A 13,172-nucleotide genomic window follows, 5' to 3' on the forward strand; every position below is an offset into this window, starting at 1 on the left:
TACTCTACCTCAGATGAGAGCGGTTAATATGCGGTCAAAGGAAAAACAGCTTGGCCTGATTTGAGCCGTTCCACTTTTAGGGAGATCGCTGGCAATTAAGCTCAGCATCCATACTGGTCTCCGTGCTCCAGAAGCAGACGGAACGCCATAAATTTGCAAAGGCGCCAAGTGGAGCCCTTTGAAATTCAGATGGAGCGCTAGACTCTCGCGCTACTCCCCAATCACTCTTTCGCTCCAAGATGGGGGAGGGGAGGGGGCATGCCAAAGACGCGCAGGGCCCGACAGCTTTTGAATCAACACCAAATCCATCTTCTTCACACGCTAGACTCATCTCTGCGGCGGATTAAACACACGAGTGCGTGTTGTTTCAGACAGCCTGGCAGGTCTCACTGCAGGTTTTGTGGTTGTGCTCGTTTAGGGGTGATAAATAGCATGATCTTCCTCACTGTGGCAGCATGCTAGAAGCAGAAATTGGAGCACGATATGAGAATAGACAAACAACCTCAAAATACCTGCACTCAAAATAAGCACAACTTTAATTTAGGTACTATGCATGAACACTGGCACTGAACGCGCTCTTATTTCTTAATTATGTCTTCATTAAACACAAAAACAGTCGAGTAAACATTCTTGCTTTACTGCAACGTCAAATAAAGGGCACAGAATGCTCAATGGACATATTTATCCGAGTACTGGCTGGACAACGATGTCTTTCTGACTGTTCTGTCAGAACATCTACATGACTAGACATTCCGGAGCAGTGTACAACAAACATCAAAGGGGGGAGAGAGAGAGAGAGAGAGAGACACTGAAAGAAGAGTCTTGTGTTTCCGACCAAGGTGCAGATGAGATGGATCCTAATTAACACTTGAGCCTACACAATAATCAAGCTCAATTATGAACCAAAAAACAAAACAAAACAAAAAAAACCACCACACACACCAAGTTCCTGTTGGCCTACACAGAGAGGGAACAATCACACCGGGACAGGCTTCAGCGAGCGTGCTCACGTCACATATGGTGAGGAAACACTGCGACCGACAGTGAAGGGAATTATTAATGAGGAGAGCGCAGCCCAGCGTTCGCTCCTTGCCGGCCGCGGCTCTCCTACACAGTTGCGTAATTAGCTGTGGTTGGCTAGGAGTTCCAAGGCCCTTCAGCGCACAGGGAAAGCCACAGGATTTCGTAAAAATGCCCCAGAAACCGAAAACACTTCCTGTTGCTCTTGGCTTTACCATTTGCCGTAGATAACAACAGGGCAGGCACGACACGCGTGGAAGTTGAGGGAGTGATCGTTTCCAAGCGTCCAGGAGAACACACGTAAGTGTTTACAGACTGGGCGAGTTCCCACCACCGCTGGCCTGTGCAGACCAACTGTTCTCCCGAGACGCAATGGGACTTTTACAAACCTCCCCTGATATCACTTACTGAAACAAAAATGCATAAAGTGAACAATTACATCCATGTGCTTTGACGAAGAGACTCAGTTAAAAGACTTAGAACCCTCAGAGCGCTTTTTTTATGATGGCAGATTTAACCTCAGTGTCCCATTACGTTCATACTGAAAGATGGAACATCCTGGACATAATGGTAGCATCTGCCAATAAATCCCAATGAAGGACACCAGAAGAGGGAGGGCGGGCAGTACCAAGTCTTAAGTTGGGAGGGGGTGGGTTTAAAAGAAGAAAAGAGAAGAACTTACTTTTTGGGGTCATAGAAGTCCATGGCCTTCTTAACCTTGTTGTAGGCTGCCACTTTGAAAGGTACCACCTCCAGGGAAATGAGTCCGGGAGCCATGCTGAGCACTTTGGCTCCGTGACTGGGCTCATACAGGTCTGTACCCGTAGCTGGGTGGGGCATGCCGGCTGGGTCTCGGCCCACGATGTAAAAATTTACTCCTGCAACCATGCGAGCTCGGCAATGCCACTGCACCTGTGGACAGGACGACATTACCAGCAGTTATCTTGTACCAACATCATCTCACACCGGAAAGTTTATTTTTAATATTCTCTTTAACCAACACTGGTCTCTTTGCTCTCCTTGAGCCTGTATCACCAATATCATAGCTGAACAAAGTGGAAAAAATGCAGGGGGGGGGGGGGTTGGGATGTACACAATAATCACAAACTACTATTCTGAGCAAGTCAACAAAAACGTTCACACCTCAGCACCCGCTTGCTGTCGCTTTCATCAAAAAATCCCACTACCTTAAAACTAAAGCTTCCCACCCTTGTTTGGTTCTGAATGTGCTCACACTCACTGCTGAAACACTCAATGCATCCAACAACAGCAGGTTCCTGTGACGTGCTGCTTAAGGAACCAACAGCTTCCTTTCCAAACATTTAATGTGATTTTACCAGACATAATGAAGTTAGCACTCAAACGTCTGCAGTCATCTGAATACTGTTAAGGCGCCAGAATCACACCAGAATCAGAGCCCAGGTTGAGCGGCCAAGCTGATTTTTAAAGAACCAGCTGAGAGGACGAAAACTGCTGAATCGTGCTCATTCTGACAAAGGGAAATGCTTGTATGCGCAGGCTATGGCCAGACTGGAAGAGGCAGAAACATGCACTGCCCTCTGACCCTCTGTCTGCAAAGAGGAGGAGATTGTCCTCCGTTTCCTCCTCGCAGCTTGCGGAGCCTAATAACTTCTTCCTGTGGGCTGCTTTGGAGCTCCAGAACTCCGTCTGCTCCCAATAAATCCTTAATGTCCCTCGCCAAATGATTAAAGGACAGCAGACTTCAAAACAGATAGAGTACGTTCCATCAGTGACAATTTGTGTCTCCCGGTCCCTGAGCGGGGCGTGCGCGGGCAGTGCGTCCCAGGCCCAAGCTGGTTGTGTTTAAGGCAGCAGGAGAGGCATAAATCACGCGGGACCTGGTCAGCTAAGAGGCGCGCGGGTGCGGGACGATCCCGTCCCGGCTGTCTGCAGCTCGGGCCAGCTGCTCTACTCGAGTGCTGCGCTCTCGGCCGGACGACGCCACAGAGAGAGTGACGGTGAACAGCAGCCCAGCTCACAGGCTTGCGCTGGTGGGGGGGGGGTTTGAGAAAGAACACATGTGCTGGAAATGCTACGTTGCAACAAAAGCACACACACACACAAAATCCTGAAGTCTTACTACCAAGAACACCTCAGCACAGTAAAGGTACTAGCTAGTCCCCCCCCCCCCCATTGTCAAGCACACTGGCATTTCTGGATGGAGGCTTAGTTGAACTGAACTGCTCATATACCAATTTCCAGATACAATCTCATCCCAATCAACGACTGTGGGGTCTGGCGGTGGGGGTGCGACGAAACCAAAGTCTGAAGCCAGCCGTAACCCCAGGCGAGATGAGCCCCTGGGCCACCCCAATGCTGCCCTCACCTCAGTGGGGCCGGCGTACATCATGGGCGAGGGGAAGATGGCCACGATGGTGGAGGCAGGCTCTAGCACACCCTCCTCCAGCACGGCGGCGTGCTGACGCATGCGCCAGCCCAGCGGCACATCGTCATCCTTGGTCCAGCCGCCCAGCGGGTGCAGCAGCAGCACGGGGCGGCGGTAGCCCCGCTCCACCAGGCGCCGCTGCGTGTCCTGCATCAGCAACGCATGCCCGTTGTGGACGGGGTTCCGCAGCTGGAATGCAAACACGGCGTCTGATGGGCGAGGAGGGAGTGAGAGAGGAACCGGAGAGGAAGAAAGAAAGAAGTGAAATTCTGGATCAAAAGTTGCTATGATCTTTACAGCATAAGACACATGTGAAACATCTCACAGAAAGCCTAGAACCCACTCAGGACTCTTACTGCGAGATCCCCCACTAGAGGGTCGCTATTAGGATTCATGTCAAAATAAGGCTTTGTATTGGTGACAGTATCCTTGTTTCTGTCAAGACCTTTGAATAACGGAGCTGCAGTTATGGTCAAACGAAAAACAAATCAAGTCAGCTTTCAAGCTTTTTGTTAAGTAACCCGCACAAAACATTTTTACTGATACAAAAAAAGAAACCATGCCCAATAAAAACACAACAAGGAAGTAGGCATTATGGGTAAAGAGTGCTCCTTTGTGGTACCTGCATTCAGCTCTTTGAACTTGTGTCGGAGCTCCGTGGGGGAGAGACGGTACGCATCCAGACCATCATTCCAGTAGATTCGCTCCAAAACCTGCAAGTCCCCTCCCACCAGCCAGTCGCCACTCTCCATTACCATCTACACACACACACACACACACACACACACACACACACACACACACACACACTTAACAGGACAGACTGCCAGGACAACCAAATAAGTTTCCATAGTTGTATAGTGATGTGAAACAGGTCTTACACACCAAGCAGCTTTAAATCTAATGCAGAAGTCTTTAAATGCTGTGTGGTAGACAGAGGGGAAAAGGCAACAATCCAAAGTTAAAAAAAATCAGGACGACGTAGGTAATCTGGATTATGGTCAGGAGATCTCGCCGTTTTGGCTGTGGCGCTAAAACAGTAGCAGCTGCTTGGGTAGTTAAGGACCAGAGCAGGAGTCAAACTGGTAGTTAACGACCAGAGCAAGAGTCAAACATGCCTGAATCGTGCACTTCTTGCTGTCCCAGTGCATCTGTGCAGCATGAGCAGTACTAGTCCAGGCCAGTACTGGCAGGTTAAGACCAGTAACAGAAGAAGGAAACAGGGACGCATATTAGCAGGCACACCCCCGTGGCAGCTCACGGTTCACCCTTGGCACCGTCTCCCCACAGACAAGACCTCTGGATGGGAACGGTTGGGAGCACTGCCGTTCCACCATGGGGAAGGCAGACGAGCAAGCTGCAAGGAAGCAAACAGGAAAACTGGATTTTCCGCCTTGAGATTAAATCCAGGTCGCCTGTCCCAGCCGGCGCTGACGGACACACTTCTGCTCACACTTCTGGCTATAAAAACAGGCGGCACTGTAACTGCAGCAAGCTGCAGACACGAAAGGTCACAGCTGAGCGCTGTCCAACACAGCCACACCACAGCACAGAAGCACCTCTTCAGACCACAGCATCAAGCTCAGATAAGATGGGGAGATAAAATGTACAATTAAGACAGTCAAACGTTCAGTCTACGCTGTACCAGTACACTTTAAAAAGATATGAAGAAGAAGATTAAGTCCTCTCTAGACCCACACCTAAAAGACCAGCATCCAGCTGACGTTAGGGCGGACATCACTGCAGCTCGGTGAACCGTCAGAGTACCTGAGCCCCTCAGCCAAGCTCACAGATGGAAACAATCGCTCTGTATTTACGCTGAAATATTTGGAAGAGTAAGGTGAGAGGGAAGGAGAGGTGAAGAAAGAGGAATAAAGAGAGAGAGAGGGACAGAAGCCTAGCCAAGCACTGTACAAACAATGCTGAGCTACAAATCCAACCAGAACAGATGTGTGAAAATGGAGGAGGTAAGGGATGAAAGGATTATGAGAGAGAGAGGAAAAAAAAGAAAGAAAGAGAGCATGTGTCATTTATCTAAATGGAAAAGACTAGATAATGATCACAGCATGAAGCCCTTCACAGCAAATAGAGTGGAAAATGACAGCACAGCGAGAGAGAGACTCCTAAGCTGGCAATGACACTTTTAAAAACAGTTAAGACCACTAATGCCGAGCGCCAGTCACCCTCAGACCCCCCGTGTGAGCTGAGCTTTGCTTCTTCATTCTGCCACACAGGGTGTGTGTGAGGGACTTGTCGCGTGACTTGAACGTGGGAGCTGAGGGCATGCGTGTGCTGACGTAGCTCTTCCTGTAGGTGGTGTCTGGATCCTGGAACACTTCTTTCCCTGGACGAACCAGAGCTCCATAATGACGTCCAGATCCACTACTGGCTCACTATGGAGTGTGAAGATGCAACTGGTCTCCAAAACAGCCTGGCACTTTTATCCAAAGCCCCTAACAATTATGACAACTTGAGTAATTGAGGGTTGAGGGTCTTGTTCAGGGGCCAGACAGTGGTGGGACATGAACTGACAGCCTTCTGATTATTAGACCAGTACCTTAACTGCTGACCCACTGCCCTGGGTTTACTCTGGTACCCAGGTCATGTGCTGTGTTTTAGGACGTCCAGCCTGCAGTGACCAGCCATCTGCTCCCTGTGAAGCCCTCTGAGCTCGCATAGCCTGACCAGTCGCTCCATGTCCAGGTGGTGCAGGTGCAGCTGTGGGTGGAGGCATCTCTGACCTTGATGTAGGGGTGCTCCCTGCAGGTGGTGCCCCACTGCCTCGCACAACGCTCTTCCTTGCGATGTTCGTAGAACTCTGGGTTCCGCAGGATGGCCACCCGCTGGCCTCCGTAGGCCAACGCCAACGCCGTGCAGCCGTCTAGACGCGCCTTGTCTGCGGTCGAGACGGGCAGGACCACCGGCACAGACATGTTAATAACCCCTCCTGCGGGCAGAGGACAAAAGGTCAAACACACGGACCATAGATCAGTGGCTGGCAGCAGGCTTTGTGGACAAAGGACACACAAAGCCGAGAGGTTAAGGCAGGTACGGTTACAGGGGGAGGTGAGGCGGATGCACTCTGGGACCGGAGGGGAGGCCTGTGGGAGCCCTCACGAAGAGCCGGAGTGCTGAGGTCGGCATCTGGCATATCGATTGGCTCCTGCTTTTCAATACCCTGCTCGGACTTTCCCCTCCTGCTCAAACCAGCTGGTTCCCATAAGACATTAAAACCCACGCGGAGCATCAGTGCCCAATACCCTGGGTCATGCTGCCAGCTCAGGCAGGGATGGGCAAAAAGACACAGACCACATACCGCTCAACTGGACCAAGACAGAGACTCCATAAACAGGAAAAGAGACTGATAAATAGTGAGGGAAAAGAGAAGTTTCTCCAAGTTTCCTTTCAACACTAAGAAATTAAATTAGCAAAATATTATTATAGTGTATGGGTTGATGTAGAATACCTCTTACCAGCTGGGCATAACAAAAAGCAACGGTCTGGCTCTCAAATTCGTATGTGGAAATCATAACCCTTCTTAAAAGTTACTTATATTAAAAGATGAGCGCGCGCTTGTGTGCGCGCGTGCATTGCTTGGCTATACAACAGACAGCGGACAGGTCACTTATGGAGCAGTAAAACCAAATTGACATTTTTTTGGACAGTCAAAGGTGAGGTAGGAAATTGCTGTAGTTACACAGCTCCGTAAATGACAGGAGCAGGTTAGGAGCTCCAGAGCTCCTCGGCACACTGTGGTTCCCGTGATCAGAAAGCCTCTTCGCTTCCGTTAGAGCCAGCGCAATTCCACACCACTCCGAGATCCCCTGGCCAGTTAGATCAACGTGACAAGCCTCGGGCTAAGAACCTGAGACTGTGTTTCTAGCCCCAATCCACTTTAATATTCCATTTAATACAATTTGCCCAGAATAACACTATTCCGTGAGCTTTTGCACACAACAATCTCAGAGCAAAGACGCAAAGTGCTGAGCACGCAACGCTTACCAACAGCACCCTCTGCTGCTGCAGTTTAGTCACAGAGCCATGGTCTTACTTGAAGTTGAGCTTTGGTTAGGCCAAAGCAAAGCTGTGCTTAGACTGGCGAGTACAACTCGGGACCAGAGCACGTGGCAGAAACACTGCAGCACAAGTTCTGCAGTCTGGGACAGTGTTAATCATTCTCACTGTTGGAGACAGCACTGAAAAAAATCAGACTCCAACACCTTACAACAAACTGCATGCTAAAATACGACATTTACACTCATTTCGGAGTGATTTAGATCAGTTCGATGCCACAACCTTGCTGTCGATGGTTCCTCTGGCTCTACCAGGTGACCCGCTGTAGACATGGACAGCTGGCAGTGTTCTCTGTAGCTAAAGTGATTCATAAGGCTCACCGTCCAGCAGGCAGTCGAAATGCAGACACTGCAGGTACTCCCGCTCTCTCATAAAGCCATTGAGTGGCGTGGCCCAACCCTCAGCCAGCACCTGGACCCACTGCATGTCCACCTGAAAGGTAAGGAATCAAAATGCAGCACTTCAAACACCACAGCCTGCCATGAGACTAGCCTACAGCACAATCATGAACACAGGACCTCAAACAGAACACCAGTGCAAGCACTAAAGGGGAGTTTATATTCCACAGCCTATCGCCAGACAACTATGAAGATCACAGTCCGCTTCGAGATCCAGCAGCGCACACACTGGCTTAGCACATCTGCTATGCACCCTCCGCTGTCCAACACAAGCTGTTTCCAGTCAAGCAGCAGGGACTGATCAAATCAGCTGGCTTATTGTAAACCTTCACAGGGACCATAAATCTCAGAAAGCCTTCAGACTGCAGTCGTCTGCTTCTGCGTGGAACTCGAGGTTACCTTGCCAATTTCGACAGCAGGCAGGGTCTCCGCGTCCGCCTTGGCCAAGTCGAGCTTGTTCTCAGGCACATAAAGCTCCTTGACCTCATACGAAGCGTCAACAGGTACGATGTCCTAAAAGGAGAACTCATTTGAGTACTGGTAAAAGAGGTCATATTTCCTGTATACTTCTGTAACTTTACCAAACTACCACATCCAACAGCTGCTGACATAGATGACTGAAGACGGCTAGCATGACATCAGTACCATTACTAGCAACCGAATAACTTCACTAGGTGTCATACTGTTATTACAATAATTAGAAGTATCCCCATGTCCTCCAGTTCAAGCAACAGATCAAACACAGATGAAGAAAGCAAGTTTAAAAGGAAAAACCGCGACTTGGTATTTCAGGGCAGATATAAAGACAAATATCTCCCCCTAGTGGTCAAAGTGAAACCCTGCATGCCATATGCTTCTTGATGCTTCTCCTTTTACGAGGAGACTATATTAGTGTGAAAAGCTGAACTGGGACACAGCTCCGAATGACTGAGAGGTTGTCAACATTATAAAAATGTTGATCACTGCATAAACCTCTCAACCAGTTTTAGAAACGCATGACAGTGACTGAGTCTGATCGAGGAGAAAAGAAACAGGCATTAACTTTTTATGAGGCGATATTCTAACAGATAACCCTACCTTTGAGAACTCAGGGAAAGTGACAATGACATCACTCCTTGCGTTTTTAAAACTTCAATAGTTACTTCAATTTATTTATCCAACAACTGCTCAAACCTGGCCATGCCCAGTGCAACAGCGTATGGGGCGAGCCCTGTAACGGGGAAGTCCAGGCTGAAGCTCACCCTCTCCTGCAGGAGGTCCAGTAGCTGTTGGATGCATTCATTCACGCTGCACGAGTCTGTCTTCAGCACCAGCTCTGGTGACTCGGGCTTCTCGTACTCAGAGTCGATCCCTGTGAACCCTGCAGACCATGAGGGACACACAAGTTAGGCCAACTGCCCATAAGCCAGCCCAACGACGCTCGGTGGGGGGGGCTCAGGTTAATGGAACCATAGAGCGCTCATTCTGGAAGGTTGCGACCCATTTGAAGTCATTTCTAAAACACTGACAACCTTGTATTGATCAAGAAAAAAAAAAGAAAAGAAAAAAACACTTAAAACCAATTACACAGAGTGCTCATGCTTTTCCTCCGTTTCATGTCCAATCTGAGCAACTCAAGTCTTGTTTAAATCCATTAACTGGCTTGTAGAGTAAAAGGAGAAATGACAGCAGTCACACTGGAGAGCAAGTTGTGAAGCCCAGCAGCGCATGACAGGGTCTCCTGCACATCACCTCTGATCTCGCCGGCTCTAGCGCGCTTGTACAGGCCCTTCACGTCTCTCTGCTCACATACGTCCAGCGGTGCGTCCACAAACACCTCAAAGAAGGGCAGACCTGCTGCCTCGTGGATCTTCCTGGCATTCAGGCGGTCCTGTACAGGACAAGCACGGAAAAATGGAGCGAGATCTCCACAGGAGCAATGTAGCACAAAATTAGCAGCCAGGCTCCAAACGTTTGGTAAATGGAACTCAGAACAGAAAGCAGGCAAACGGGCCCCATGTTCCACTCGCTTGGCTTCACCTGTTTATGCATTTCAAATAGATTTTTGGGACACGATGTACAAAATTAGCACTCAGCCATTCATGTCAGCTCTCACACACACACACGCCTGCACACACACACACACTCACCCTGCTGTACGGTGAGATGAAGCTCGCGATGCACACCAGGCCGGCGTCAGCGAACAGCTTGGCCACCTCGGCAATGCGTCGGATGTTCTCCTCACGGTCTTCCGGACTGAAGCCCAGGTTCTTGTTCAGGCCCTGTCGGATATTGTCCCCATCCAATGTGTAGCACGGGATCCCGTGACACACCAGGTGCTCTTCCAGTGCCATGCTGACTGTCGTCTTCCCTGCGCCAGACAGGCCTGGGGAAGAGCACGGAGGAAGAGTCCACAACTGGCAGCTCCAGGAAAACGCAGAATGAATTGCTAATCGCCAAACGAGGCTGACTTACACTGTACTGATAAGAGCTGTCACACGCAAATGAACCATCATCAAGTCAGAGTTCGGTGGGCTTCACGTTTATTTTTAATGTATGCCATCAAGCATCCTAATCTCAGACATTCCAGATGAATGCGCTGAGAGCATTCAGCAAACAAATCGTCTTGATCAAAATTTATATTGCACATTGCAATATAAATGCAATAGTGCTTTACGTATATATCTGCCCTAGCAGACAGAGCACTTTGTCCACAGAGCATTCAAAGACACCCCAAACCCCACCTCACTGCCCTAAAGCACATCACATTCAGGAGTTGAATTAGAATAGGGAAAATGCTAAACATGGCTGTTCTGTAACCTTCCTGCACCATATCCAACATCAACACACACAAACCCTTCATCCATGGGCTTGTTTGGGTTAATTGTTTTTAAGTATAATTACTACGAGTGAGCCTGACACTTTGTAAGCCTGTTGAGAGTGGAGAGGTTAGTTAGAGGCAGTTTCTGGACATCCAAGGACAGACAGTAGTACCCGTAAGCCACACGGTGCAACCACGGAATCCTCCTCTCGTGCCGACGGCCTGCCCACGTTTGTTTCGGCTCACGTGATGGGCCTGATAGGTGACGTTGGTTGCCCTCTGCATCCCCTGGAAATGACATGATCATTCGGTAGCGTGTGAATGTTCTGCACATTCTCTTTCTCCTTTTCTTTCTCTAACTGATATTTCTATGAAGCAAACTGTAAAAGAGCAAAGGAAAGACTTCATGAAACAGTATTATGCAGGTGCAGATTTTAATCCCTTTATGCTCTTAAATGGATCAAAACCCAATATGCTGCCTCTTTGGAAAAAACAGGAACATGGCACACATTAAACAATTTTTTTAAAAAGGACAGATGCAAATATCAAATGTTTCTTTAGGACAACTCAAAAATAATTAACTTTTTTTCCTTTTTAAACCAATACTTGTATTTGTGTGAGATGGTTAAAAAAAAGGGGGGAAAGCGTATTTCTAAAAATAATAAAACCAGCGTTCACATTTTCTAAGTCGGTGCTGGCAAACTCAAGGCCGTAGTGTAGTGTTTTCCTTGTTTCAACACTTCAAGGCTTTGATAGCTAATGTACACACTGACTACAGTGTGGTAAACCAAAGACACTCACCCCTGATTAACACTAGCGAACAAGTACCAAGACCCTAGGGCTTGTTAACTCTTCCATTTTAACCCAGCTAATTCCAAGTATATTTTAATATTTTCCAAAATCACCTTTTCAGTCTAAACAAAATTTAAGGGCCAGCATTTAAAACTAAATTACAGCGTCAATGGTGAATTAGCATCTGAAGCTATTTTTACTCCCAAGTTATTATTTACGCCATATTTTTGCTGTTCAAGCATATTTATTTCTTGGCAAGATGATGCTGTTGTTTACAACCACTAAACTGATCAGTTCCCTAGCTAGCCAATTCTCTATGAACAACTGAAAACTATTTTTGATCCATCTGTGAAAAGACAACATCTTACACACGTTCAGTATTAACAAAAACAAACGAACGAACGAAAAAACAAAGAAACAATGATTACATGCGTCTGAACTTTTATCGATTCTTCAGTGTAGTTAGCTAGCTAGCTGCAAATCGTAGGAAATAAGAGCTAATACCTTAGCAGGGTAAACACATCGGCTACGATAGCTGGGCTAGCTACGTTAGCTAACCTGCACATTTATAGTTACCGTAACGCAACACAGCTAGGCAGCCAGCACAACTCCTCACCCAGTTTTCAGGCACGTTGCTCAGTTTCTGTTTCTTATGGGAGTTCCCAGACATGTCCATGTCTGTCAATTATGCGTCCTGCGACGGACTCACCACAGCTGAAACGAATATGAGCGCTAACGTCTCCGCTCTGACTGGATTCGGTTACCAGGGAGAACAGGAAGCGACGTCGGGTTTGCGGCCCTCGTCATAGGAAGTGGTGTTTTTTACCGCCACCCGGTGGATTCCACACCCTCAGTTACACAGCAGCAGGGTTTGTCTGTGTTGGAAGAAGTCACGTACCTCCTGTCTTAAATACCTGTATAAATCATCTCATTTTATAAAGTCATTTAGAATGACGCAAGGGTCAAACAAGACAAGGCGGGAAACGCTGTCAAAAACGACAAATAGTATATAGTCGAAGTTTGAACTGTAGAAGCTACGGTAACAGGTTTAAATCATTATTATTGAGTATAATGCACACAAGTAGATGGAGTGTTTCTATTTTCCTAGATGACCTTGCACACTGCAAGGAGGAAAGAAGTTTACCTTCATGCACACAGGAGTTTAAAATGCATGTGTTGTGGTAATCTCCCCAGCATATCATCAGGTGTGTGAGTAAAAAAAGCGATATTTGTAAAGCATCCTTGAACTGGAGAAAAGGCGCTATATAAACGCAAATAATAATAATAATAATAATAATAATAATAATAATAATACTATGGTAAGGAGAGCAACAGTGGTCCAGTATGGCCCATGGGCGTGTTCTCTGTAGGGGGCTTGTTCAGCGGCTAACACTATAAACGGACCCACCATAGACCCCTGCAGGCTGGAGAAGGTGAGGGCACGATGCTGACTTATATTCCCTCTACCACTTCTCACACCCTGGAACCACCTCCAAGCAGTGGACGGTGGAGCTCTATTCAAAGGAAAGATTGTGCATATTATGCATAATTGTCAATGTATCATGGAGATGAGCTACATTACTCAATATATATTCCAATATATAGTCTGGGGAGGAAGAGCACAGAGATCATATTCAATAACTAATATGTAGAACGGGCTTCCTGCTGAAAGAATTACAGC

General features: G+C 47.8%; 1 protein-coding gene across 5 annotated transcripts in view; it reads right to left on the reverse strand.

Annotated features, from left to right (window-relative positions):
• Window positions 1-12,266, reverse strand: part of papss1 (3'-phosphoadenosine 5'-phosphosulfate synthase 1) — a 32,826-nt gene extending 20,560 nt beyond the window's left edge. For 2 of the 5 annotated variants that reach the window (XR_014126471.1, XR_014126472.1), the window contains exons 1-12: window positions 12,108-12,266; window positions 10,873-10,987; window positions 10,029-10,264; window positions 9,631-9,769; window positions 9,141-9,259; window positions 8,299-8,412; window positions 7,822-7,933; window positions 6,169-6,374; window positions 4,050-4,185; window positions 3,368-3,636; window positions 1,703-1,932; window positions 9-458 (exon numbers count right to left, since the gene is read on the reverse strand). Coding sequence is in view for 3 of the 5 variants with exons in the window: in XM_081724570.1 (XP_081580696.1) it covers window positions 1,703-1,932; window positions 3,368-3,636; window positions 4,050-4,185; window positions 6,169-6,374; window positions 7,822-7,933; window positions 8,299-8,412; window positions 9,141-9,259; window positions 9,631-9,769; window positions 10,029-10,264; window positions 10,873-10,987; window positions 12,108-12,167 (1,736 nt within the window). In the remaining 2 variants the exon portion in view is untranslated. Of the gene's footprint in view, window positions 1-8; window positions 459-1,702; window positions 1,933-3,367; window positions 3,637-4,049; window positions 4,186-6,168; window positions 6,375-7,821; window positions 7,934-8,298; window positions 8,413-9,140; window positions 9,260-9,630; window positions 9,770-10,028; window positions 10,265-10,872; window positions 11,080-12,107 lie in introns of all 5 variants that reach the window. The other 3 variants (XM_081724570.1, XM_027032707.2, XM_081724569.1) reach the window with 2 other exon arrangements.
• Window positions 12,267-13,172: the final 906 nt, after the last annotated feature.

Source organism: Electrophorus electricus, chromosome 12, assembly GCF_041902795.1.
Source record: "Electrophorus electricus isolate QZ-2024a chromosome 12, ASM4190279v1, whole genome shotgun sequence".
NCBI lineage: Eukaryota > Metazoa > Chordata > Actinopteri > Gymnotiformes > Gymnotidae > Electrophorus > Electrophorus electricus.